This window comes from Lagopus leucura, unplaced genomic scaffold, assembly GCF_019238085.1.
Source record: "Lagopus leucura isolate 7727_CA_CO unplaced genomic scaffold, USGS_WTPT01 Super-Scaffold_1, whole genome shotgun sequence".
Lineage (NCBI taxonomy): Eukaryota > Metazoa > Chordata > Aves > Galliformes > Phasianidae > Lagopus > Lagopus leucura.
The window spans coordinates 39,121,425-39,149,225 of NW_024962250.1; the positions used below are offsets into that span (position 1 = coordinate 39,121,425).

Sequence of the window (27,801 nt, forward strand, 5' to 3'; positions counted from 1 at the left end):
TCTCCAGCTCAGCATCCATCAGCCATTGTCTCCCTCTAGCGCAGGCCTACGGCTCGGGGCTGCAGCTGGGAGACTTGGCAGTGATGACCGAGCTCCTTCCAATTGATTTTTAAGCCCTCGTGTTTTATTGTAGCAGATGCCCAGGGCACGGCTTTCGTAGTGACCAAACCACCTTCCAGATTGGAGAGACAGCTGCCAGAGGCTGCAGTGCTCAAGGATTGGGGAGGACACCAAGATGAAAGCAGCCCCAGGGCTATCCCAGCACTCCAGAGAGGGCATTGGGCTTTGCTTAGCCGGGCTCTCACAGATGCCTTTAACACCTTGGGACATCCCTCCTAAAGCAAAGCAGAAAACCTGCACTGAAATTTATTACAGTGAATAAATTGCACGTCCTCTCCAGGGAGGATTTTTGCCAAGAGGAAAGGGAATGACGCTGCAGTTCTCACCCCTTTGAAACTGAGCTCTGCAGCTTAACCCAGAGAAGTTCAAGGACCTGGAGAACATGCTCCCACATTGCCCCTGCTCCTCTGGATGCTGCATCTGTGGCACCCAGCCCACAGCAGGGGTTGGGATCAGATGGGCTTTAAGGTCCCTCCCAACCCAAACCATCTTGTGGTTCTGCAATTCGGCTGCTGCCTACCCACAAAAACAGGCCTCCAGCTGCCTGCTGAAGGATCAGCACCTGGCCAGAACCTGGAGACCTTCCAGGGCTTGGCTTCCCCTCAGATCCAATTGTAAGGAACGACTGTGGCACTAGAAAGGCTTAGTGCTTCAAAGAACCAACAAGCAGTCTAAGTTGTACTCAGTGACATAACATATCTAAGCAACACTGGTTTACTTAACTGCAGACATGAAAGGCAACCTCTGCAGAGAAACACAGGCTTTAGCTTTTCTTTCCCAATTCGGAGCTATCCTGGCAGGACTTGTGAGAAACACTGGTTTCCTGGGTGGTGCAACATTGAGGCTTCTTGCTCTCCCATCTGGCTGTCCAAGTCCCAAAAAGAACAAAAAATTTAAGAATTAAAAAAACCACAAAGGTAACAGAAAGCTCAAAGGGAACAGTTTCAACCATTTCACCTCTACAGTTACTCCACTTTGCCCCCCATTCTGTTTTACTGCCTCTCTTCAAATATTCGTATCCTCAAGTATTAGCCAAAGCTCAGCAAGAACAACATCATGCAGAACTGAAGAGTTCTTCTCAGACATGCATGGAATCACTCAAGCTGGAGAAGGCTTCCAGAGATCCCCCAGCACAACCCCACCCCACCATGCCCACATCCCTCAGTGCCACATCTCTGTGATTCTTGAACACCTCCAAGGATGGTGACCACCCTGGGCAGCTGTGCCAGCTCACCACTCCTCTCTTAGGAAACATTTCCTAATACCCAACCTGAACCTCCTGTCACAATGTGAGGCCGTCGCCTCTGTGCTATCGCTGTTACCTGGGACCTGAGGTTGACTGTTCCCCTTCAGGCAGTTGTAGACAGCAGTAAGATCTCCCTTGAACCTCCTCTTCTCCAGACTGAACCATCCCAGAAAGGAAAAGCACCTGAGCTCCCACACACCCAAAGGAATCCCTGTTCCACCGCTGAGCTCCGACCTGAGCAGACCCCCATCTGGAAGGAAGGTCTCCAAACAGAGCTGGCAATCTCACCTGAGCCCAGCGTGTTCAACACCAAGAACAGAAACAGCACAAATAATAGCATCCCTTTATTTGCTGACACCATTACAAAAACTGATTACATTAGCAACAAAAAAAAAAAAAAACAAAAAAAATAAAACAAAAAAAAGGAGTGTTTACTTGAGGTTGAAGTCAGAGGCAGCTAATCCCAAAAATGTATTTAAGTAAAACAGTGTACAACATCAGTATTAAAATGTTATATCCCATTGGTGACTTTGCCACATTGGAGTTTTCTGAACAAGTTTTACTGAGCAAAAGAAGACAAAAGATTACGTGTTTACTGTCTCTCCAGGAATGTAAAGGTCTAATTATCCAAACAGGTTTTCTTGTTATTATAAAACTAAACTCTGGAGGTGTCTACAGAGTCGGGTTTTTTTTTTTCTTTAAATCAGTAGTCTAACAAGGATTAGAAAAGACAAAACGCTGTTCAGTGTCTCTGACGAAGTAGAAAGGGTGAAAACATAAATAAGGCTTTAATTTGGCAAAATATAATACAATGCCTTCTGCTATCCTCAGATCAGCGATTCCCCGTGACTTCATTCTGCAAGAGAAAGACACAACGCCACGTGAGCCCAGCAGTTCCTGACACGTTGGCCTCACCCACTGCTGGCCCTGGGATGACCTCTGCCAACCCTTGGCCCACTTTGGGCCATTTCAGAACTTCATGATGCAGTCAACCACCAAAACCCAGGTCTCAAAGCTGGCTGAATATTAAAATAAAAGCCCTGTTGGTGCGTCTGTAAGCGGATCAAGAGTTCATGCCAGGCTGATGCTTCAGGTATTCATATCCCTGTGACCACAGCACACCACTGCTGCTAACTCAGGGAAGCCCAGGGGGGTTACATTACATCCCTAATCCCAAAGCAATCAGAGCTTACAAGTACAGACACTTCAAGTACAGACACTTGGCTCCTGTAACAGGGAAGAAGGAAACAAGGCACAGGCACTGTGGGAACAAAACTTTGCAAGGGATAAAGAGTTGTGTGCCTGAACTGAGAGGGTCACGGATGTGAGGTCAGTCCCAGTTGAGTGAAACCTGGCCCCGGAGAGGAAGAAACCTGGTGCCTACCAATACTGCTTTTAATGCAGTGCAGATTGCAGAATATCTCAAGTTGGAAGGGATCCATACGGATCAAGTCCAACTCCTGGCTTCACACAGGGCCACCCAAAACTCAGATCTTATGTCTGAGAACACAGCAACAGAGATCAAAGAACCATAGAATGGCCTGGGTTGCAAAGGAGCACAGTGCTCATCCAGTTCCAACCCCCTGCTGTGTGCAGGGTCACCAACCAGCAGCCCAGGCTGCCCAGAGCCACATCCAGCCTGGCCTTGAATGCCTCCACATAGGAAGCTTCAGGTTTTAACACCTGTCTCGTCAGACCCAAAGCAAATCCCACACCATCACGGGGCAGCACCCCAGCCCTGCACACCCACCTACTAGCTGGTAATGTTCTCGTCCCTTTGACAGCATTTGGCTTACTGACACGAGCAGCTTCTTGAGATGACCTACATCCTGGTTAAGATTCACCGCCACATTTAGTCTTTTATCAGTCAATTCCTGGAAGAAGAAAAAAAAAAAATCATTAAAAACTCATTTACAATCTAATTACCAAGAAAGTCTAGAATTAGCTCATCTGTACAAAATTACAGCTCCTCACACAGATGGGAACAATTTCTGTAAGTCAGAGGGTTACAGCCACATTTAAAGGGAACACTGTTCAAAGTCAAGAAGCCATTTCCCATTCCAAGGAATCACCTGCACACAGCATCGCTGCCCCCTGGCTCCAGAAGGATCACATGTGCTCCCTGCTTCCAGGAGCTGTGCTGCTTCAACTGCAGCTAAGCCAGACCCAGATAGCAGTGCCAGGCCACGGCCCTGCAAGCCTCACTACAAACCACAGAGTGCACAAGTCATTCTGTAGGATGGTTTCTGAGCCTGCTGCTGGAGGAATGAGGCTGCAGGACCACCAAGGGCTTGTCTGATGGGGTGGGAAAGGGACAGCTGGTTGGAGCTGTTGGTGATTTCAGTGCACCATGAGCTGAGGTCAGCAGAAGAGATGGGTGAATGGCGTCCCCAGGTTGTGGTTTTTTGTCCCGTGTCTTTTTTTCAAGGAACTCAAAGCCTAAAAGCCACTGAAGCCTTTCATTTTCTGGTCTGCTGCCCTCTGGGGGAACGTGTCCTCAGCACTATTGAGTAACTGAGCTTCAGTCAGCAACCCAGAGAAATCTTTTGGGGATATCTGACTGGACATCCAACCCTTCATCCCCTGCACCGGCGCTGCTGGGCACACGGTGACAGAGCTGCCCTGCAATGGAAACACCCAGCTCACTTTTTTCTCTCCTTTTTCTTTTTTAAAAGGAGTCCAACAGCTTCATATTAATAGGGAAGTCCTGCAGCTCCAAAGTGGACTCTTCCCCTCCTGCCCGCCCTTCTCCCCAGGTCAGGCGTGCTGCGCTAACAGCGCTATAATCCCTGTTTGATTACCTTTATTGATTGCCTCCTTCAGAGAGGCACCAAGAACTCCGCATCAGAACCGCTCCTCATTCAGCTCCCAAGACAGACGTGCAGACAGACCTGCAGGAGAGCTTCCCCTTGCAATTCATCAGCTAAAAATAAGCAAACCTGCCTCGGTGCCAGCGCTACAGCGGCACCCAATCCCCAACATGAACACGGCAGCGTTTGCGAGCGCTCAGCATCAGCCAACTGCACTCCAGCTGAAAGCAGCTCTCCTAACAGAACAAGACTGATGCATAATGCTGCTGCAAATCTCTCCCTGGGGTTTAAGGGAAATTAGAGCAAGTTCAGAGAAGGCCACTTTCCCAGCTCCCATTTGGCTCGCAACGCGGCTAGACTTGCTGCAACGCAGAGAGGGCAGTAAATCAAACTCAACCACCTGCACCATTACAGAAACTACTCTGGGCTCAGGCAAGAGAACAAAGCAATGTATTGCAGAGCTCTTTGCTTGCGTGCAACTGGTAAACATTTTTCTACTCTAAAAACCATTGGCATTGTACAGTAGCTTTAACCCATTTTACCCTTACTGAAGTAGCAAAGCAACTCTGTCAAGGGTGAGAATTCACACAGCAATCTCCCAAGGATTGATTAAAGTGGAGAGGCGAGTGCAATTAGCGTATCAGCTAATGAATGGACCACGGCACTGACAAACAGCACTGGGAATGCACACACACTAGCATAGGAACCACCACAAGCAGAAGCAATGGAGGAGCCCTTCATTTCCCCCCCAGCCCTCACCTCAAGGAAGTGCCCTTCTCACCTATATTTGCCTCCTCCTCCCTTTTATTTTGTGGCTTTACTAATCGTAGAATCACAATTTTGGGGTCAGAAGAGAAGCTAAGGCACCCCCCCCTCCCCCACAACCCCACCATGGGCCGTTGCCCCCCATCAGATCAAGCTGCCCAGGACCCCATCCAGCCCAGCCTTGCTTACCAATGAATTACAGACATATCCTCAGCTTTCACTGAGTCAAATCCTGACCCGTCTTCAACGGGCTTGGGCTCAACTCAGGCACACAGCAGCTTCTGTTAGCCCACAGCTGCATTATGGGGCTGGTGCTGCACCCTGGCCCCATAGTTCTGGGGCTTGGGGGAGAACACCTTTGGGATGTGGGGAAGTAGAGAGGCAGCGGGGTGGCCATAGGAGCCTCTCAGAACCTGAATGATTTTATTCCCTCCTGGGTACGTCCCCGATCAGGTGTTCCATCTGACAGGCACTGAGCTGACAGATTCACCCCTGCTGTGCTCCACATGTACGGCATTCTCAGTTTTCAAGGATGGAGTGTTTCACACAGATTCAGGGAAGAAAGCCCATTAGATTGCATATAATCCTCAAAATAAGTTTACTGCCTAAGAGAGCTGCTGAATATAAACGACTTCCTTAAAGCATACTAAAAGGCAGCCTTTAGTCATCATCTAGTCCCATAAGTGACAAGGAAGCAAGCTAATTAGAAAGCCCAAATGGTCTATTTTTAAATAGAAAGAAAAGGAGTCTAACGAAAACACACAGAATGTGTTTGAGGGTTTGTGCAAGCAGCATTTCTCAATTTTGTGGGTTGGTTCCAGTACCCAGAAGGAACAAATATGCTCATTTGCAAGCATGTGTTTTCAGGTCCCTCTTAACAAAAAATAAAAAGTCCCTGTTGCTAGGTGGAAGTGGCTGGAAGACTTTCTTTTTTTAATCTAACAGCTATTTTAAGCTGGGGTTTGAGGCTTCTGGGGAGACAGCTTTGCTGGTTTTTTTGTTCTGGAAAAAAAAAAAGCAGCAGCAAAAAAAGGCATAAGGAAGGAGATAATGTTCTAATTTCAGCCTCTGCCAATGGCTACCTGTTTACAGCAGTGTTTAGACAATTAGCTTTTTTGGTTTTTTAATACTAATGAAGGCTTAATTACAGGTTCATTAGGACTGTTTTTCCACGCTCCTAAGAATAAAGCAACAGATATACTACAGGAAAACTGGATAGGGCCCCACAATGCTCCCACACAGCCACAGTGGAGGGATACATAAAGCAGAGGGGTTCTGCCAGGCTGAGGTGGCGAGAGCCCAAACAGACAGGGTTTGGCCATAGCAGGGAACATCTAAGGACACCTGGACAGCATTACCAGCCATGAAATGCCATGGCTGACAGCATCACGGCCTGGCTGACTCTGAGCACTGCAAGCAGGAGGAATAGGCAGGACAACAGATTCCTCTGGTGGTCAGCTTGTGCTGTTAGCCCTGCCCCAAACCCTGCACTTGCCTTTTCAGCAAATTGGGCAGCCCCTGGCATCAAGCGCAAAGGAAGGCCAGATGGGCATAGCAGAAAACAAGCAGTTTGTCACTGACTTAAAGAGGGCTGCTTTTTTCCATCCTGCTGCAGACAGGGACATGGAGCACCCAATTGTCACCATCTGGCTTCTGCTGTCAGCACAGGAGAGGGCTCAGCAGACCCAACACCCCTTCCAGGAAAGCAGCTCAGAGGGTTGGGACATCAGTGGTTTCCCAAGCCCAGCTGCAGCTCTGGCCCTGAGGTAGGAAGCCCACACCACGTGGGTCGATCAGCATCCATGAACAATCACTCTGAAAAAAGCCATCTCTTTCCTGCTAATGACTACAAAAGCTTTAATACTGTGCTCCTTAGAGGACTCCTAGCTTCCTGTCTCAACTGATGAAGCCACATATTTTTAGTGGCTAAAAGGAGTCGATATGAATTACTCATCCTACCAGCAAGTGCTCCCTTCCTCCTCAAATGGCAGCATTTCCTACCACTCTATCCATCAGATGAAAACGGGTAATGAGTTTCACCGACGCCGTTTAGCTGTGTAAAACATGCTGGGAAGACATCTGCTTTACCCATCCCAGCTGCCTACTGGAAAGCTCTTCTGAAGCCATTTTGAAGCTGATGAGAATGCTTCTGTTTCCAGAGATAGGGAAGTCCTGTTATGACACCAGGACTCAGGCACCTGTGCTAGTAGTGAGGGCCAGCTCTCTGGGATTACCAGCTGCAGAAACAGCTCAGCAATCTTCCATGCAAACAGTAACCCACAGGCTCAGGCAATTACTCATCAACATGAGAAAAAGCCACTTTACAGTCCTCCAATTCCAGATCTTGCAACTGCAATCCAATTACCAGAGGACCTAAAAACAGTCAGTCTGCAGAGTTCTGTACTCACAGCACAAAGCAGCACTTGAGTTGGTTGCTTACTGACAAAGACTAGCATGACCTTACTGCAGGACCACACCAAGGTCAGCACAGAATGGAGCAGGGGCCAGCTGGAGTTGCATTTAAGCACCTATCTGTGGCTAATGGCAGGCTCCTGCCCACAGCTGCAGAGAACTAAAAGGCTCAAGGTTCTGGCAAGAGATTTTCCCAGGACACTCAAGATTGCCCTCTTCCTTTGGTATTAATTACGCCAACCCAACTGTCAATATTTTAAGCTTACTTAGTAATCAGCAGATTTACTTATAGCATCTCTTCTTGAAGGGACAAGTTTGGGGATTTTCCCTTAACTTTTCTCTTCCCACTTCTGCTCAAACCAACAGCCGCTGGAAGCCCAGATCTCACATCCAGAATCTTTTCCCTTCCTTCTTGCAAATTTGACCCACAGGAATGAGGCCATAACCCAGATGACAGTGGAACACCCAATGCTTAGAAAGAAAGCACTGTGACAAGCTATGAGACAGGAAGTTTCATCAAGCTTTTATCTCCCCATCGAAATCATGCCTAAGCTGCACCTAACTTCCCAAACTTGCTACTGTGCATGAGATTTGTGCTGCTCTGAGCACAAGAGAAACACTCACCGACTCTGTGCGAACGTCGCTGTTTTCAATAACGTTGGCATCCCCAACAACTTTTCCAATTTCTCTCTCAAGAGATGCCAAGGACTCCTGGGCCTGCAGGGTGGGAAAACACAAAACAAAACAGAGGAGGCAACAATTAGCAAAGGCTGAGAACTGAACACCCCCCCCCCCTCCCCCCATCTCTCCAGGAGCAGCATTAGAGACACAGGAAATCATTGTTCAGCAGGAAATGTGTTTTATGCCAGATTTGCTCAGGGGACCAATACATTTGCCAAGATTGACATGTCTCCTTACAATCAGTACGTCGTGTGTCAGCCTGCCTGCATTTTAAAGCAATTCTATGGGGGAAACTCTAATAGTCTTACATCAAGTTACTACGTAAAAAAATTGCATATTTTTTTTTCATTTCATGTGAGAGTAGCTGCACAGGCAGGTCTCCAGAAGCCTGATTGCTGATCTGTATTTATACTGAGCACGCCACAAACCACAGGCATCAGTAGAGCTCCCTTCATTTGTACACACCCAGCATAACTGTCCCAAGCAAAAGGTTTTAAACACTTTATCATAGCAGATCTCCTTCGTCTTCTCACCTCCTGGCAGTGCTTTGGTGACTCTGTCAACCCCACTGGCCCATCACTGACAAGTCTTAGAGTACCTCAAGAGGCAGGACAGCTGTAGAAGACGCCTGGAAGAACTGCTGTTAACCCCAGACCACTAGCAACCTTTATTTAAGGCTTCTACATTCCTTCCCAGCTTCACCTCGTACTCGTGGCTGAGAAGACAGCATCACAGAAGGAACAAAGTGTTGTAGAGCCTAGAGCCTGGCCTCAGCTACTCCACAGGCTATTCTTGTCTCCCTCCATTTATCAGTTCTCCCATGAGAGGTTCCTCTCAGGAGCAACAGCACTGAGACCTCACATCCTTAAAGATATTCCACTCCAATCCATCTTGCAAGAGCTACCAACACAGAAAAGCAGAGGTAACCCACCTGCTTGTCTCACTGAGCTTGTGTTGAGCTAACTTGAAAGACTTGCAGCCTCCTGGGCTACAGCCAACTTGTAACCACGTGCAAATGGGCAGATGGCTTGTGAGCCAAATTGTAACCATCACCATTTGAGCCTGGATTTAAAAGCTTTAAAAGGCTGTGACGTGGCTGTAGGGCTGTGAGATGGGGTTTTATTAGGCTGGGTTTCTTAAAATAAAGAATTATTTGTCAGCCTCAAATCACCTGTTGGCATAAAATTATCATGGACAAGAGACACTTGTGGGTAATGAAACAAAGCTGCTTGTTGCATTTTTATCATTTCAAAAGACCCACAGGTATCATGCACAAGCTCTTATACCCACAGCCTCAGCCACCTGGGAAAGCAGTGAGTGCAGTACCACCCCAGCAGGCAGCAGTTGGAAACACCACATTTTCCAGCACTGTAAAACTACAGATTGAAAGGGCTTCAGCTGTATTTACATCTGTAACTGTTAAGGGTCTCTGCTTACCTTGGGCAAGTCACCAGCAACCTTCTGCCTCTCGTTTTGATCAACTTTGAGTTTCGACAGTGTTTCACTTAACTTCGTTTTCAGCTGCAAAACAGTAACAAAGAAAATCAGTTTCCCCCACGTACAAACAGATGCAATTTGTCTCTCCCCTAGCTTGCCCTAGTGCACACTGCAACAGGAGTAAGATTGCTAACGATTACTGCACACATTGGATTAGTGAACACGTACGGTGAGGTTTACAAAGACAGTCAAAGAAGAGAGAGTCCATCTGTAAAGATAAGTGTCAGGAATGGAAACTACAGAAGAAAAGATGCAGTTGGAATCAGATTAACTACAAGTGATCTCAACTATACTGCCAATAAGACCATTAGCAATATTGAGTGTACATAAGCCTCTCTAGCACTCCTATCACAAGCCAGTCCCAGCTTCAACTCAATTCATAGCAAATACCCCAAAATGTAGACTGTCATCTTCCTAATTCAGGCTACACTGTCACTTCACTGCTGAATAAATTAAAAAAAACCCTGCTTGTCATCTTAATAAAGCACCACTTGTTACAACTCTGTTGACTTAATCAGTCTGCTAATGTCAGATCAGGGAATGAATCACTGGCAGGGGTGTATTAAGTTGTCGATTGTGTTTAGACTCAGTCCAAAAAGTGAAACTATTTCCACCAAGAGGGATGAATACTTTGCACTGCCTGCCCTTAAAACACAGCCTTCCAGAGAAAGGAAATAAACTTTCTTTTTTTTTTTTTTAAAGAATATTTCGATTGCTCTTCAAGGCAGCACACACAACCAGCCACAGCACTTCAGACTGGAGCCTCAAATAGGAAAACTAATAAGAAGCTTGAGTGGCAATTTTGTAGGATTTGTGACTCTGAAGTGCACTGCACTAACGTCCACTATTCCTGCTGTCAATCTTCTTGGGAGCCAGCAGGGGATTAAAGCATCCAACAATGGGCTGCACAGACAGCCAGATTCTCCCTGGTTCCAAACCTCTGCAATACACATTTATCTCATGCACAGAAGGCTTCCCCCTTTGGAGCACGTGTACCAGTGGATGCTGGTTTCTACATTTTGGGGAAGCACTCTGCAGTGGTGCCTGCTTCTCTCCATGCTCAACCCACAAGTAAATGGAAAGCCTTACAAAATCCCATCAATTCCTATTGCTTAGCCTCCTGCCCACTGCCAAAAACAAAATAAAGAGGGGAAAAAAAGCCCTCCTATGCACTGGAGGCTGCTCCTGAGCCATTTGCACACAGGTACTTGTTTACTACCTCCTCCAAATAGCACAGCATCACCACACTGCCAAGTCAAGCTGCCCTAGCAGGGAGCTCAGCTTTTTAAGCTTCTGTTGTTACAGAACATAATAGATTGTTGCCTCCTATATTCAAGAGGCTGGCGTTTGCTGATTAACTTTAAGATATGCATTCAATTCCCATTTCCCTTGCTTTCAAAACAGGAGGCTTTGGTTGCTGAGGAAGGATGCTAATGAGTGCTGTATTAGACTTGCCAAGCATGCAATTACACTTCAGTAGTGTGTGAATTTTTATTTTTTTTTCTTAAATTGACTATTTTAGCCACATTTGTGGAGGTGCCCAAGGCCGTGGATGGAGCCCTGGGCAAACTGATCTGATGGGGGACACCCAGTCCACAGCGGGGGGTGAGGCTCAATGATCTTTAAGGTCTCTTCCAAGCTCGGCCATTCTACAATATGCTTCTATAACAGGTTCTATAACTCCAAAACCCACTGAAGACACAGTGGCAGAAACAACCTTCTCTTGATCCTGGCTCAAAAGCACAAAGAAAGTTCAAACACAACCACGGGAAGGAAAAAAAAGACACTGAAACAAATGAAAGGACTCAGATTGGAGAACCATGCATCTAAGGGGTCTACAGGTCTGGCCTCGGGTAATCCAACTGCTTCTTGAGAAAACCTGCAACAAGAGCATTATTGGCTGGATAGTGCTTCTAGCCAAGCATGCTGCACGTGGTGTCTGCCACAAGCCAGAAGAGTTATTCAGCCACATCAAAACACCAGCTGCAGAATGGCTGGATACTCAGAATTAATTCAATATTGCTTTGGATCCATCTGTGTATGACAGAGAAGGATGGAAAAGCCTCTGCCCAGTCAGAGCACGGATATCACAGGTGCATCCTCAAGAGCTTTGGAAAAAAAAACAAAAAACAACCAGAGAATATTCCTCAAATTGAAGTGATGGGAGCACGTCTGCTGCTCCAAGGATGTTATATCTGCATATGTCTACACTATATAGCATTGACTCTCAAGAAGGCTCGGGTATCAAAGACGTAAAGACTTTGGAAAGTCTTAAGAACCAGACATGCCGTTGTTAGGAGCAGAGAAAGAGACAAATTGTAGAAGTCAGACTACACAAATGACCGAAATGGACAAAAATATCAAGCTGAAGAGGTTAGCAGAACAGACAGGACTTGGAATAAAGTCTCTGCTTCATAAGTAATGCTGGGAGCCTACGTTGTGCCCAGCAGAGAACAAGCTTCTTACCAAATTTAACTCTTCATTCTGTCTTACTGCTTCAGAATATGAATCATCAAGTTTTTTCTGCAATTCAGTCAACAGATCTTTGAGCTGAAATGAAGTTTAGAGTTTTAGGATTTGTCTCCTTAGGATGCCCACTTTTCTTCTGCTCATTATTAGTGTGCCGCTCTACCCTAAGGTCACAAGCATACAAATTCCTCAGCCATAGGGGCTAAGCATTAGATTAGTTTGCCAGCCAGGTGGAAACCAAACAAAGGAAAAAGGACAGCTTGGTCAATCATGTTTACCTCTCTGACTTCTGAAACATAAGTAGATCGCTCTATTTCTGCCTTTTCTAGTTCACTTTCCAAATGTTCTCTCTCTTTTTTAAGCTAGAAACAGAAAAACAGAGTTAAAACAAATGCTTTCAGTGTCTTCCTTGCAGCATCATTTTCTTAATTTATTATTAGCTACAAATTTCTATCAAGTATTCCATGACATTTAGAGAGCATTTCAAATCCAGTGACTGCCTAGCACAGATTTAAACTATTAGACTTCAAAAAGACTAAAACAAAAAATAAGATCATAAAACAAAACAAAGAATCAAACCCAAGATTACTTTGATATATCTGCTTGTTGGCAAACTGCTTGGTCTCCCAAGAAAAGGGCCCCACTTTCCAGAGACTCAATCCAGTGGATGAGTACTGAAATAAAATCAGAACAGTTTCTAGAACTCTGCACCTCAGCTTCTCAAAAGCATGTGCCAAGAGGTTCAGCTTTAACTACAAGGCAAGATGCACACTGCTTACAGAAGAGAAATCCCAGGATACTCAGATTTACAGCACAGGATTAAATTATGTTTTGAGTAACCAAAAGCTTCAAAGAGAAAAACACTTGCACGTACAGTTTCCACTTCTTTGATCTCTTCTTTTAACCTCTCTACCTCGTGCTCCAAAGAGGCGACCGATGAGCGCATCTGCAGAGATAAACACATCATTTGGTTGTGTTGGCCTAAGACAAATTTTCCATGTACACATTTTAAAATGTTAGGGATGATGAAAAATCAGTGGCTGAATCAAAGCAGGTGCTCACTCCAGTAACTCAACATACTGAGCCTCTATTACAACACTTCTGCTTTCTCCCAGCATGAGAAGTTGCGGTGCATATTTACAGCCAGATGCCCAAAAGATTTGAGTGTAAGGACTAAACCAGTTGTTCATCAGTCAGGGAAATACCTTTCCCAGTCACCTAACAGGGAGAGCAGTCTCCATTCATGAGCTATACACAGCTAAAGCCAGCATATTTAGCCTTACTAAGGTCTGTATAAGCGCAGCAGATGGTGGCACATCTACAGCTCAAGATCTGACAGCCTTTTATAAGCCCCCCAAACAAGAGGTTTATAAATTATCTACATATATGCTTCAGGCTCATACTCTCACACTCAAATTTGCTAAACAGAAATACTTTTCAGAAATAATTTCTTGCAAAGGAAAAAAAAAAACACAGTTTGACCTACTTTTACTCTAGATAAGGAAAGAAACATAAAAGGCTTACTTCTTGCCACTCGTGCAAGCAACAGAGCTTTCCTAAAAAGGCAAGCTTCGGAGGCAATCTCAAGTGTAATTAGCTGGCCATAATGGATTAAGTGCTTCAAAGAAACAAAACAAAAGCATCTTGCTTATCATTATATGATATTCAAGCCTTAGCACCAGGAATCTGCATCTGCTTACAAATGGACTTGGAAAACAACAGGCACCTAACAGAAACACAGTTTGAGCTGCCCTGATAAGAAAATGTACATTCCTGGGCACTCTAATGGGACGCATACACTTCTATTATTTGCAGACTTCACCTTTTTCATCCCTGGTCATGCACAGAACAAACCATACAGCTAGGGCTGTTCTACATGGTCTCTGCAGCTCTCAAACACCCTCTGCTACTTCAAGCAGAAGCTGCCTGACTAAATAAAAAGCAGATCTTCAGACATACCTGTTTGAGTTCCTTCTGTGATTCTTCAACTTTTATCTTCCACTTGCTTTCTTCCTCTTCCACGCTCCTCTGTAGCCTCTGTAAAATCCCCTCCTAGAAAGAGCATGGTTTGAAAGCTTTCAGCAGAAGAAAGGCAGCATGCAGCACACAGGATATAAGGAGCAGCATCCCGCTTACCGTCTCCGCCAGAACCGATTTGTATTTCTCACACTCCAGTTGTAACAGTATGTGCAACTCCTCAGCCTCCTTCAACTTCTGCTCCATAACCTGTCAAAAAAGACAACCAGAAGTCACATTGCAGCTTTGAGTTCTACTAGCTACCTTACTTCAAATAGCATTTGATATTGGCCAGTCTGACTTTCTACCCCATGCAAGGATGCCAACAGAATCACAGAATTATGGAATCACAGCACGGCTTGGGTTGCAAAGGAGCACAGTGCTCATCCAGCTCCAAGCCCCTGCTGTGTGCAGGTCGCCAACCAGCAGCCCAGGCTGCCCAGAGCCACATCCAGCCTGGCCTTGAATGCCTGCAGGGATGGGGCATCCACAGCCTCCTTGGGCAACCTGTGCCAGCGTCACCAGCCTCTGCATGAAAAACTTCCTCCTAACATCCAACCTAAACCTCTGTCTTAATTTAAAACCATTCCCCTTTGTCCTCTCACTATCCAGCCTTGCAAAGAGCTGTTTACAATAGCAAGCACAACATTCACCTACACAATCACAATCTTCAGAGAAGGGACTGCAGTAACCCTACTCACCCAAAACCAAACCAGTTACTTGAAAAAGGAACCAGGAATTTCAATCAGTGCTTTCACAGCTCAGCAAGGCCCTTTTCAAAGATGCAACCATATTTCCAATACACATAATACCAATAGCTATAAAAAAAACTTCTCTCAGCGCCTGTTTACCAATTTGAACTTCACAAGCCTGCAAGATTTGTACCAGAAAATAAAGTATGTCAAGCACAAGGACTGTCCACTGCTTGTGCTTACCTTGATATCTTCAGATCCTGAAGCCCCTCTCAAATACTCTTTAGCCATCTTCTCAAATCCACATATCCACTCGCTATGGCTCTGTCGGGAAATGCATTCAGTTAGAGCAACAGGCAACCTCAGTAAAGTTATCTTGAGGACATCTGTCCTTCAACTGCAGTATTATGAAGCAGCATTTCAGTCCCCCAGCTCCCACAGACTGACCAACAGCCTGACACTGGTTATTCATCCAGTACTATGAGGTTTGAGGGGAAATTCAGACTGGATATAAGGAAAAAGGATTTTTTGTAGTTGTTTTGCTGTTGTTTTTGCAGACATCCACGCTCAGGCTGGATGGGCTCCGAGCACCTGATGGAGCTGTAGGTGTCCTGTTCACTGGAGGGGAGTGGAACCAGATAGCCTTTAAGGGTCACTTCCAACTCAAAGCGTTCTGAGTCTACTGTAAGCAGCCCAGACTCAACAGACAGCAATCCATGAGCATAGGGTTATGACAGACACAGCTCATGGGGGTTTGCAAGTACTGAAATACAGTGGGGTCACAGAGGTCTCCCTGCAAGTGCCAGGGCTCTATGATAAATATTTCAAGAGCTAAAGGATCTTTTGTTGTTGTTAGATCTTTGAACGGCTAAAGCAGACATTTGCCATGTAACTCTGGGGATCTCAGCAGGAAGGTTCCTTTATAACCTTGCAGAAAGCCATTTTAAAGACTTAAGACTTGTGATGAATGGTCATCATCAGGACACTGAGAATACTCAAATAGGGGTAGCACAGGCAGGTAAAGAGATGTCAGGGAGGTTAAAAGGAAAAAGAAAGCATAAAGAACTAATGCTGTTCTCGAGGTAGCCAAGCTTTGCCTCTCTGCTGCTACCAAGCACACATCTCACAAGCAGGAAGCACTCGCTTCCCACTGGAGAACCCTTGGGAGAAAAGACTGCAGGGACACGTTGCAGAGCACCAATGCAGTGGGAACCCAGCTCCCAGCAGGTCAGTGAGCCCCACTTCTCTTACCATATCGGGGGGAAGAGAGACATTGGGGAACAGCTTCTGGAGCAGTTCTCGTGTCTCCACCTCGGCAGCTTCCACGTGCTGCTGCTTCTCCTAAACCAAGACAAGAGCTCACGTGAAATAGGGCAACACACTCCTCCAGTGTGGCAGTAGCCTCTCCTACACACAAAGTAACTTGTTCAACCCAGAAACGTGGCTTTCAGTGAGGAAGGCTCTGTGGTCTCTAGAATCGCCAGTAAATAGCTTCAAAAATCGACAGTAAATTGCTTCAGAATTTGGCCTTCACGTTTGTTTGTGCTTTTAAGGTTTTATGTTCTTAAAGGTCTCCTCCAGCCTCGCCTGTTGGCATCGTATTCACACCACCACTCACTTGTTCACAACACAACACAAACTACACTGTGCTGAGTGACCGGTTCCATAGATCACACCAACACTTCTACTCAAGTCGAGTGATCTCAAAACCAAGAGGTTTGGTCAATCCAGGTTTACAAACACCATACTTTTTTCAAACAATTTTAGGAGGAGAGAAAAACAAACAAACAAACACTGTAAATTAACATCATCTCATCAAAAACAGAGCATTAAAATCAAAAGTAAACTTTGTGTTAATGCACATTTGAACCAGACCAAGAAAGCAAGACTGTTCCCTGTTGATTGCAGGGAGGTTGGACCAGATAATCCTTAAAGGTCCTTTCGACTCGGAGGACAGAATCATAGAATCATTTAAGTATTACTTTTATGTACATAAGAAAAGGGCCCTTACACCCTCCTTCCCCAATTTGGGTGAAATGGGAAATAATTATTAGAGCTGTGTGAAAACCTTCAGGTTTTTTGCTTTGCAAACTCAGAAAAAAAACAAAAAAAACAGCACAGAGCCAAGGGGTATCACAGATCCATCACTCCTTCCCAATTTATCTACCATGAGAAGTGCCCAGCCATGGGATGTTTGCTTGCAGTGCCTGTGGACATTGCTCCCCATCAGGCTCTCACTGAAGGTTAAATGCTGAAGCCCAACTCTGCACAAAGGCAGCTTCTAGTAAATGCCTCTTGCTAGCATTTAATTTTTCTTTTCCTTTGACATCACTGTTACTGCTCTGAGTTCCTCTGCTGCAAGAGACCAGCGGCATTACTAGGTTGGGATCCAGAGACAGAAACAGACAGCGGACACAACAGGTTGTGAAGCTGTGCTGGATGCATTATTTCTCAGCAATTTAGAAAACACCCCAAAGCGTCACGTGGCTGCTTAATGAAGCTTTCAGACTGCACGAGAAAGCAAGCAGGCATTAGAACACAGCAAAAGCACGTACACAAGTTCTTAGAGCACAGGGCTGAGCAAAGGAGAAGTGACATCTCCGGGACACAGATTGGCAGCCCTGAACCAGAGCACAGCTGCTTCTGGCTACCTGACTTTTGTGGTTTTTTCAGGTTAGTTGAATGCATTTTTGTTGTTGTTGTTTCCTTTTTGTAATTCTGCACAGTGACATTCAGCATCAAGTCAGGCTCATAACAAATGCAAGCTCATTCCAGGGCAATTCAGACCCTGTGTCAGGTTAAGGATTGGCTCTGACAGGCTCTGTCAAGCTTCAAACAGTTTCAGGGAGGAAATTCACAGCTGCAGCGACACAGTTTTCCTGAGCAGTTCCCAGGTTTTTAAATAATCATCTGGTTCTAATTCTGTGTGGGGCCAATCAATGTATTGAAGCACAGAAGAAGCCCTGTAGATGAAAGCAGGTCGCTGCCCAGCCTGGTTTTGTTCTGGAGCTCCTCACCAAACCATTCACGACAGCTCTAACAATTATGCAAACGAATCACAAGTCAGCATGCCCACAAATTAAGGAGAAAAATGAACAAAAGGAACCTGAAGATGACAGGAAGAAGCACAGGTGAGAGCGTATGAATGATCACTCAGAACAGACGATACTTAAATTGCAGTAAAAGTTAAATGCCTCCATTCCACTTAAAAATAAAAATAAAAATAAACAGCTGCAGATCTGCTTCTGGCTTAACGCATCGTTTCTAGCAGTTAACATTACAACCTTGGCAGTCTTGTTCACTTTGTCCTGCAGCAATTTTTCAGTTGATGCCAATGCCTCCATTGCTTTCCAGTTTTTCTCTCGAAGGTCCTAATCATTTTTAGAAAGAATCATTTCAGTTCAGCCAATATTGAAACCGTTTCCACTTTTACTTCAGAGATATATTCTGCATTACACTCCACCATTTGCATTTAAATGCTGGTTACTGCATGATTTTGCTGGGTAGGATGACATACGCTAGCAAAAACACGTGTCATGACCCAAGAGTTCAAAGGAAAATGGGGAAAAAAAATGCCAATTTCTGCCCAATGTGCCCCATATCCAAAAACTGATCCCAGCCCTACCGGACTGCAGAGCACAGCATTGCAATGCTGGCAACCCCACACTTTGACTGCACTTGTAAGAAGAAAGAGGGAAGCTTCCAAAAGTAGTGAGGAACACAGACACCAAACCACAGATTACACAACAGAGTGTTAGGCATGTCGCAGTGCAGAACCCAGCATGGACCCAAATACACATGGAGGTGCACACACTGACACTCCCAATCGTGCAACCAGATCTAACAGCGTTCATCTCAATGCCTCAGCACAAACCTATTAAGCCTACTGACAAGGCTTGGGGCCAAAGGAATCCTGAGGTGCTCACCAGTGCCCTCCTGAAAAGCTTTGGGCTTTCACCAGAGGTGGGCAGGGCTCGGAGTGCTGCATCTTTCTTGGCGAGGTCATCAAACGTGTACTGCCATGAGTACTCAACAAGGCACAGCGAGGCTGAGAGCTCGTACAAAAAGGGCCTTGTGGGGAGGAGATCACAGCACTTGGGACTTGGAGTTTTTTTTAATCATTTTTTTTTTTTCCCCCCCAATCCTCGGAGCAATCTGCTTCAGCAAAGGACTGGTTTAGAAAGGCATCCAAATCCTTGCATGTGCCTCCAGTGGCCTTATTTCCTCACTTCCTCACTCTGTCTGTCTGTCCTAAGAGCTCTTTCACGGCTCAGAAAACAAAATTGGCTAAAATTGCAGCATGGCAAGCTGGGACTTACAGTCACAGTCCACTCTTATCAGTAACCAAGTTTCTGCCTGCACCACCAAGGGTACTTGCAACTTCCCTGGAGTCGGTAGAAAGCACACACACATTCTACCTCTCTAGCTCATGTGTTTTCTGAGAAGACCCAACCACTTTCCCCTACTTTATTTCAGCTTTTAAGCAATCCTACTTGCTCAAAAGCAATACATTCTTAGTGTTTTCCTCATGTGTGATTCTTATCATGTCTCACTTTTAAGCAATGAGGCATATTGTAAGCATTCAGTAGGTTTTATAGGCCATTAAGTGAGCTAGAAATCCCGCATTTTAACAGCTTTCCTCCATATAATTTAAAGACACCATTCTCTTGCTCTTCACAAGTCATTGTATTAAGGGAGGTACTTCAGAGAACTACAGTGGAAGATGCAATCTTTACTTCCACCCGCAAACAACCTGCATGGTGCTGCCAGGGGCTGATGCGAAAGGAGGCTGATTGCCCTCACCACCCCCAGAGGATCAGGATTAGCAGCTCCCAGGAGTGGGAAGTGGCAGATCTGAGAGTCTGAAGGTAATATCTCTTCCCATGTACCCACAGGACGCTCGGTCAGAGCACAGCCCTTCTTTCATCCTCCCACCCTTAGCCCCTTGGGAAAGGCTGTGCTTCTGAACGGGGCTGACAAGGTTGAACTCAAGGCTGAGAGCTACTGCAGGATGTCTCCTCCCTCTCATCAATTCAGCAAGTAATTATAAAGCTGCCTAAACATAAGGGATCCTTACTCACTCCCAAGAAAAAAAAGAAGAGCATCCAGAGGACACAATATGGGAAACAAGTGTCAGAAATATTCTCTTAGCAGAACGCCCTAAGAATTGAGGAACGCCATGCATGCAGGTTTCAGGGAAGGCTGCTGTTTGAATGTAGAGGGGGAAAAGTTTCCTTACATTATTCTTTTTCCTCTGTTGCTCAAAAGCATTTCTCTGGCAGGCGAGCTCATTTTGGAGACTGGCAATTTCCTTCTCTTTCCCTGCAACCCTGAATGAGCAAAAAAGAATCATAAACAAGTCAGGAGACATTTAAAAAGACTTCACTGAAGCAGTGCTGCCCTATTACATATGCTCACTTTCTTCTCTCCTAGCAATGCACCCTCTTTGAAAAACTGCTCTTGCCACTTGGCAATCCCACTCGCTTCCAACAGCTCTATGAACTGTGGGCTGCCAGAGCACAGCCCATTGTAAACCTGCTGTTTGCTTACAACAAGCATCTGCACACATTTATCAAGGCCACGGAAAGGCAACACATTTGTTGAGGATAACTCAGCCAGCCCACGCTAGCACAATACCACAAAACAGGCACTGTCTGCTGGATTAGAGCGTTCCTTTCTGAGCACCTAGTCCACAATTTACAGCATTTAAAAGAAAATATTTCAGCCAGCAAAGAATGCATGACAGTGGCAATCTGTGGTGAGCAGCATAAGCTGACACGGCATTGGCTTTCACATAGTTCTTCAGTCATCTCAAAGTTACAGCATTCTCCTACCCCCAGGACCTTGCCTGGAAAGCAATCTCTACCAAACAATTTCACAATATGGACAAGAATCCTACATATGGCTGAAGGTTTAAGGAAAAAAAGGCTTGTTATTTTACTTGAAACACCACCATTTAACTTTTCAGACACGCAGCCAAGTTGGCATGCACCTAAAATTAAATCAATTGTGGTTTGCTTACTTGTGGTCAAATCATATACTGCAAGCACTGCTGCAGAAGATCCAAAATAAGAATTACTAGCATCAGCTGAATCTCTGTGCTCAAGTTTTATGAGATACTGAAGTTGTGCGTTATTGATTTTTTGGGGGTTTGTTTTGAACTGCAGCTACTGTACATTCGGCATTTATTTCATCTTCTACAGCCTCCAAGCAGCAATTGAAATTAAGCACTTATCTATTGCACTCGACCTCTGGCAGTACTCACACTTGCAGGAGCTCCTCACTTTGGACAGCCAGAGACGCCTAAAAACAGATCAGAAACTCATTAAGAGCAGATCAGCAGCAAGGAGTGATGCAGCAAGCATGACATGCCTCATTAATCAGGCTTTGCTGCAACATTCATCAGCAGCACTCCTGGCCTTCAAAGGATTCCTGCCCAGCCTACTTGAGCCAGAAGGACCCTAGCTGTGCCACAGCAGGTAAAGATAGGGGTGGAAAGCTAGACAAGAACACAGGAGACATAAGAAAGAACACAAGGCTGCAAACCCACACGCTAAAGGGAAGCAGGAACGGATATGCAACAGCAAGAGAAGCTGGCTTAGTGCAATTCAACCCTGAAGTTGTCCCTGGATTTGCATGGCTAATGCAACTCTTGGTTTTCCACACATCCACGTAGGCTACAGCAACCCCCATTAACTTTGCTCAGTAACAACGCAATTGAGAGCTGTACCTGCTTGCAGTTCTCCTGCTTTAATTCTTGAATTTGAGCTCTGAAGGATTCATTTTCATTTTGCATAGCCTATTTAAAGGAAAAAGACAACATTTGTATGCATATATAGAATTACACAATATATGCTCTACCCCTTACAACATAAGACACTTCTTCTGAAACTTTACCTGCAGCTGTTTAACTTGGCTTGCAATTTCTCTCTCTTTTTCTTCCAATACAGCTTTCAACTTACTCATTTGTTCTTCTTCCCCTCTCAACCTGCAGAGGAATTTTAGGAAAAAAAAAGTGAAAAGGGTTAAATTACTAAAAAGGGACAAATACTAGCTGGAACAGTTCTCACAGCAGCAGAAAAAACGAATCTTCACATACTATATATAAATAAGCAGCCACGTGGAGAAGAAACCATTAGAGTATGGCTCCAAACCAAGAAAACTAACAGAAATATGTGCCAGCTGTACTGCGAACACTTACTTGCTAAGAAGTGGCATGAAGCAAGCTAACCACTTCATGTGTCAATCAGCAAACAAGTTTGGTCATGACTGATCTCAACAGCATTCGGAGTAGAAGTGGGAGAGGAGCAATTACTTGGGCCAGTCCTTCGAGCCAGCAGGCTTGAAAGGATGTGCCAAGTATGGGCTCCTAAAAGTGAGCCTAGGCAGCACATGAAGGCTGTACAGGAGCCTCCCTTGGAGGGCAGTACTGTGCAATAGCTGCATGGAAGGGAAGTGCTAGAGTCACCATCCTGGAGGTGTTTGAGAACTGTGGAGATGTGGCACCAAGGGATGTGGTCAGTGGGCATGGTGGGAGCGGGCTGCACTTGGGACCTTAGTGGTCTTCTTTAGTGGTCTCTAAGACAAAGTCACGGCACAAGAACGTGCAGCCTGTCTGAATTAGAGCAGCCAGACAAAACAGAGTGAAAACAGAGGGACCTCTGGCAGCGTCTCTTCATAAAACAGGAGCTGGAAAACTAGTTATTGCATCTCAGACTGAAAACGGAAAACTATTCATTGCTTTTACTGACTGAACTGCAGGTACTTAAACGCACGCTATTTTAAACACGCTAAACAGAAGGAGAAATTATCACTAGACACAAGCAGCAGCAACAGCTTCACTACTTAGTGCAGCCCTGGGCGATCATTCACTTTCACAAAGCATCTGAAGGCTGCAGCTCAGATGCACGAGGCAGGGCCACCAGACGCTGCTATTCCACGAGCAGCAGACGTGCTGGCTGGTGTGCATCCATCAGCACTAACAGCTTACTTTAGCAAAGCCCATAAAATTCTTGAAACCAAGTTGTACATTCCAATTTAAGCCAGACGCCAGCACTGAGTGCACGTTACAGCAGAGAAGCTGCTATGAAGTGCACTCACCGGCTCTCCAGGTCCTGGACTTGGGATGCAGCAGGTACCTGAAAAACAAGAATTCCCAATCTCATTTTGATAGCACAAGCCATGTCAGAAGTCTTTACGTTAACAGTCACTCCCAATGAGGCACTGAGAAGTTTGCACTGTAACAAAGCACGTTGCTCCAAGAATATCTAAACACGTGAATTTCAGAAGCGTGGCGTTCTCCATGTATCCCAAATCACAGCAAAGCCTCAGCACTTCAAGGGAAAGCATTTCTGGAGCTCCCCTGCTACCCCTTCCCCTACAGACACTGCTTCAGTGTGGCAAGGAGGCACCCAGCACACAGCTGTGACTATGCTGATGAGCTCCTGAGTTTCCAGACTGCTCATTAAGGACAGTATCATCCAAGTTGAAGGAAAGCTCATCAAGTTCATGAGCTGCATTAACATCTGCTTTGGATAAACACAGGTGAAATAGGCTTACTGCACAGTATACCCCACCAGTTTAATCAAACAGAATTTAAAATAGCTCTGTAGATTGAAGCCAATACAAACTTTTTAAGAGGAGTAGAGGCTAAACATCTTCCAGTTCAACCAAGCACCCTCTATAATCACACCACTCTGCAAGCCATACCTGTTGGAGCTGCTGCAGGTTCTGCTGTTCTAACTCCTGAACTTTACTGGTTAATTGTGCAACTGTATCTTGCTGACCCTTTGTACAAACAGAAAAAAAAAGGAGCTTACAAGTATGAATGTAATCCTTCCACATCCAGAAACACTGCACCAGGATTTATTTCCCTTCAGAATACTAAGGAAGCTTACCTTCAGCCATTCTCCTTTCTGAACAATCTCTTTCTCCTTCTCTTCCAGTAAGGCCTCCATGGTTTTCACCTGATTTTCCTTCCCCTTCAACCTGTACCATCACACACACAGACACACAGAATAAGCCCTTGCTCTTTTATTCATCTCAAAAGAAAAGAAATACTGTGCTTTTCAGCATGTAACAAACAGAAGCAGTCTATGTGATCAAAGGCATAACCATAATTCACCTGCTGAAAAATCAATGTGGGAACATTTCCACATCAGACTTGGTTAGCAGGAGAAGCCCTTGATCATGGTACTGATCATTAAGAGAAAGCAGTCAAGTTCTGCATCAGCACACATTGCAGGGATTTCAAATGAGTGCTCTCCTCACCTAAAAATAATTCCTCCCCTTCTCCCAGTGGGGAAGGGAGTCCCAACTGGGGACATGAGGGACAGATGACCACAGCGATTCAATTCTTATTCACCAACCCACCTACTACAGTACAGACTCTATTAAAGTAAGCTTGCCACAGCACCTTTGCCTACGTGCTTCCAAGCTGACTTGGATTTCATCCCATGTAAGTTAATTTAGGTCCACAAAGCCAAGCAGTGCTTCCCCCTTTGTTTGCAGGCAAACGCAGTAAAGTTGCACATCTACTAAGTCTGGTGTTGCTTGTTTGGCTCCCTTGATGAGAACCAGAGATATTCTTGGGCAAGAACACTTTAAACTGAAGACCAGAGCAGGGAAATGAGGGGTGCACAGGGCAGACGAAATATGTTAGCAGCTGTACTTACAGAGTCTGAAGTTCTTTGACTTGGGATGTAATTGACACCTAAAGAGAACAATCAGTACTTCAGTTCAATAGCCATTGAGAAGACACATGAAAGCTATAAAGTGCTTTAGGGAGAAACAGGTGGAAGAACTTTAAACACCATTAAAAACAGGCAGCGATGTAAGCACAAACACAGAGTCTTTGTGAGAAAATAAATGATGAGAAGTGAAAGATCTCCGTTATTTACTTTCACCACTTTTAAAACAGGACTTCCACAGCAGAAAGGAAAAGAGTGCAAGTGGGAACACATGCAGGCCAACCAGAGCAGCGTTCGCTGAAGGCAACAAAGGAAAAAGCAGAGACTGATGACAACCACCTCACGGGGAAGGGCAGCTCAGGTCAGAGATCACCTCTGGTCATTCACATCTTTGCACGACAAGACTAGACATGAACTGAATAACTGAGACAGAGTAGAGATATTTGCTTTGAATTTTGTATAGAAAACTGACAAAGCACAGAGTTGCTACCTGTGTCGATACCAGCTGTCCAAACAGCTCCGTGAGTTTAGCCCTCTCCAACCCACTTCAGACATTCCCAAAAGCCTCTGTTTCTACTTGCAGGAGACCAAGAGGTGCACATGTACTGCCTCTGGAGGAGGTGGGAGCTTGAACTGGATGATCTCCAGAGGTCCCTTCCAACCCCTGTGATTCTGTGATATGCAGGGCCAGTGACACCAAAATGCATTTTGTCCTGGGCTCTGTGTCACTTCCATGGATGGAACAACACAAATAATTCCTCCAGTTCCTGGGAAACTGCACTAGAGGAAAGGTCCAAACATGTTCTATGAAGTTTTGCCTAGAAAGGACAAAACTTTAACACTAAGAAGAAAGTAGGTGACACACTGGAATGTCACTAGAAAGACTGAAAAATCAGACTAAAAAAGGCAGGCACCCCACACAAACAAGCAAGCAAACTTCCTGCCAGCACAATGGATCAAGCTGCCTGCAGAATGGACTCCCTAAGGAAACATGGGCTCCTAGATGCTAGACAGCCAGCATGCCAAAAAAGCCAGCACTCCTCCATTTCTGCATTCCTAATAGCTAGAGTAAAATCTCCCTCTGCCAAGACAGGCTTTCTTTGGACACTGGAAAAAGAATGGCCTTAGCTTTATCCAGAAACCAAATAAAATTTGGGTCAGTATTATTGTTCTAGTAACAAAGAACAACAGAAGGAGAGATTTCAGCAGCGCTGGAGATTTCAGAAAGTCACAAAGCCAACAGACATCCTGGGGTTCCGCTGCACTGCAGGGACAGTACATCCCAGCACACTGTGTGCCCAGCCAGACCTAATGCTACAGTGTTTTAAGCAATGCCAAATCTTGCCAAAAGTCAGTGACAAATGTAAAAAGCTTTGGCATCCAGGGAAAGGTGGTTTCTGCAGGGCATTAGCAGTTACACTACATATTTACAGCTTCATATCAGAGAAAAGCATAGCTCTACCATCACAAGGTTTCCTTATCTAATGACATACATCAGTGAAAGAAAACACAGTCAAACAGAAATGAGTGAGCAGTGCATCCAAGGCAAGTCTGGTTCACACTTCTGGCGCTAAGGTGTTTTACCTGTTTCTCCATCTCAAGCTGGGAATTTCCTACTTCTTCTTTCAGAGCCTCTATTTTCTGTGTCAAAGCCTTTTCAATGACAAAACAAGACAGGATTGGACAATGGAAACAAAAACACCACAAAAATGGAAGCTACAAATTCATCTCTACAGAATGCCATGCAGTAACGAATAAACGGTGTCAATGCCATAGACACAGAAAGGAGCCAAGGTGTTGGAAGGTACTGAGATGGGTACCTGAACAGTCTTTTCCTTGCTTGCTACTTTAAGGATTTCTGCTTGTAGGAGTTCTTCCACTGATTTTATTTTGCCATCCTTCTCATGGATCCTTAGCAAGGGCAGAAGAATAGCATTAGTTGGCTGAACAAATGAGGCTATGTGGGCAAATACAGCTCACATCCCACCAGTAGCCTCTGGGAATCACAGTAGGACCTTCCACTCTTGCAGGCACCATTTTTTCACTGCAGTCCCAAAACCAGAAGCGACCAGCAGGAGGAGTGTATGAGAATAGTGCAGAACACACCAGCTTTACATAACCAGTAGCTCATCATGCTAAACAGATAGCTTAATTTGCATACTTAAGCAAAAAAAATACACTGATACCTCTGGAATGAGGCACTTCAGCCTTCACTCAACATTTCAGCAAAGCATTTATTAACTTCAAATGCACATACATACACAGCTTGAACAAGCTCAGTCCTTTCAGAGCACCCACTGCAGACAAACAATTGTCTGACAATTCAGTGCAATCCCTCGTCCAGTCACAGTTACACTTATGAAGTTAATGGCTTAGCAGAGAAACAACTGGATTTTCAAAGCTGTTCATCTGACCTGACATGCTTCCAAAGCAATGATGCTCCCTGCTGCACATGCACACTTCACCCAGTTAAAACTAAGCTGTTTCAGGGAAGCAAAACAAGCAGTCATGGAATAAAGACAGACAGAAGTGACAATCAGAAATGGAACTGGTGCAGGCACTTACACTTTCTGGAGTTCTTCCACCAGTGATTGGAAGGAAACCTGTTGAAAACAGATTTTCAACTTAGAAAAACAAGAGAGCAAAACTATCTGCAAATGGTAAGGGGTGAGGAGTAAAGAGCTTGGGCCCTTTGGCACTGGGTAAGAGAGAACATAGCAGTCTAGAGATGTTATCTATCTGGCTGTTCCTGCCAAAATTAGCTGGTCTGCAACAAATTACAGCAAAGCAAGACAAAGTCCACACTCCACCTTTACTAGGAGAAGCTGAGCTTCACTGTACATCTCCCCACAGGGATTCCAACAATAAATATTTAGAGGTTTTTTTCCCCCTCTCTCAAACGATTTTACAGAAATGCTCTCCCCCATGAGCCACCCATGCAGAACTGGATACCAACAAGGTACTCTGTGATAGGCACTGAGTGCACTGAGTCAAAAACAATAATGCAGTAACGAGCATCATACTGTGATAGTGTCACAGAACACAGATACAAAGAGAAGGGGGCTAAATCACACCTGCACAAGTGTGGGTTAACACTAGAAATCTCAAATGTGCAGACTCAGGCTGATGCAGCAGGAGCTCCCGACCAGCCATGCTTATTGCACCAGGCTGCTAGAAAAACACAGCCCACAGCCATTGCAGTACGTGGCAAGATAAAACCAACCCATAACCACTGCTGAATTGGAACTTTGAGATCCAACACGTTTCTGACACTTATGCAAAGGAAGCACTTGACAGATATTACAGCTTCCAGACCAGCGCTAGAAGAAAACAGGATCCTTTGCCAACAGGCTTCAAAGACATCCTCGCCTTTTTCCCTTGACTTTTGCAACCACAGCAAGATC

At 45.2% G+C, this 27,801-nt stretch overlaps 1 protein-coding gene across 7 annotated transcripts in view; it reads right to left on the reverse strand.

Annotated features, from left to right (window-relative positions):
* Nucleotides 1-1,697: 1,697 nt before the first annotated feature.
* The window catches only part of KTN1 (kinectin 1), a 70,788-nt gene continuing 44,684 nt past the window's right edge, over nucleotides 1,698-27,801 (reverse strand). For 4 of the 7 annotated variants that reach the window (XM_042895286.1, XM_042895251.1, XM_042895263.1 and 1 more), the window contains exons 22-44: nucleotides 26,963-27,000; nucleotides 26,218-26,308; nucleotides 25,982-26,050; nucleotides 24,383-24,420; nucleotides 23,606-23,696; nucleotides 23,418-23,495; nucleotides 22,809-22,846; nucleotides 21,606-21,696; nucleotides 21,439-21,507; nucleotides 20,974-21,011; nucleotides 19,948-20,038; nucleotides 17,993-18,079; nucleotides 15,960-16,049; nucleotides 14,952-15,032; nucleotides 14,137-14,226; nucleotides 13,960-14,052; nucleotides 12,875-12,946; nucleotides 12,279-12,362; nucleotides 11,998-12,081; nucleotides 9,472-9,555; nucleotides 7,978-8,070; nucleotides 3,117-3,240; nucleotides 1,698-2,222 (exon numbers count right to left, since the gene is read on the reverse strand). In XM_042895286.1, the coding sequence (XP_042751220.1) occupies nucleotides 2,218-2,222; nucleotides 3,117-3,240; nucleotides 7,978-8,070; nucleotides 9,472-9,555; nucleotides 11,998-12,081; nucleotides 12,279-12,362; nucleotides 12,875-12,946; nucleotides 13,960-14,052; nucleotides 14,137-14,226; nucleotides 14,952-15,032; nucleotides 15,960-16,049; nucleotides 17,993-18,079; nucleotides 19,948-20,038; nucleotides 20,974-21,011; nucleotides 21,439-21,507; nucleotides 21,606-21,696; nucleotides 22,809-22,846; nucleotides 23,418-23,495; nucleotides 23,606-23,696; nucleotides 24,383-24,420; nucleotides 25,982-26,050; nucleotides 26,218-26,308; nucleotides 26,963-27,000 (1,719 nt within the window). In that variant the 3' untranslated portion in view covers nucleotides 1,698-2,217. The remainder of the gene's footprint in view (nucleotides 2,223-3,116; nucleotides 3,241-7,977; nucleotides 8,071-9,471; nucleotides 9,556-11,997; nucleotides 12,082-12,278; nucleotides 12,363-12,874; nucleotides 12,947-13,959; nucleotides 14,053-14,136; nucleotides 14,227-14,951; nucleotides 15,033-15,959; nucleotides 16,050-17,992; nucleotides 18,080-19,947; nucleotides 20,039-20,973; nucleotides 21,012-21,438; nucleotides 21,508-21,605; nucleotides 21,697-22,808; nucleotides 22,847-23,417; nucleotides 23,496-23,605; nucleotides 23,697-24,382; nucleotides 24,421-25,981; nucleotides 26,051-26,217; nucleotides 26,309-26,962; nucleotides 27,001-27,801) is intronic. The other 3 variants (XM_042895278.1, XM_042895270.1, XM_042895294.1) reach the window with 3 other exon arrangements.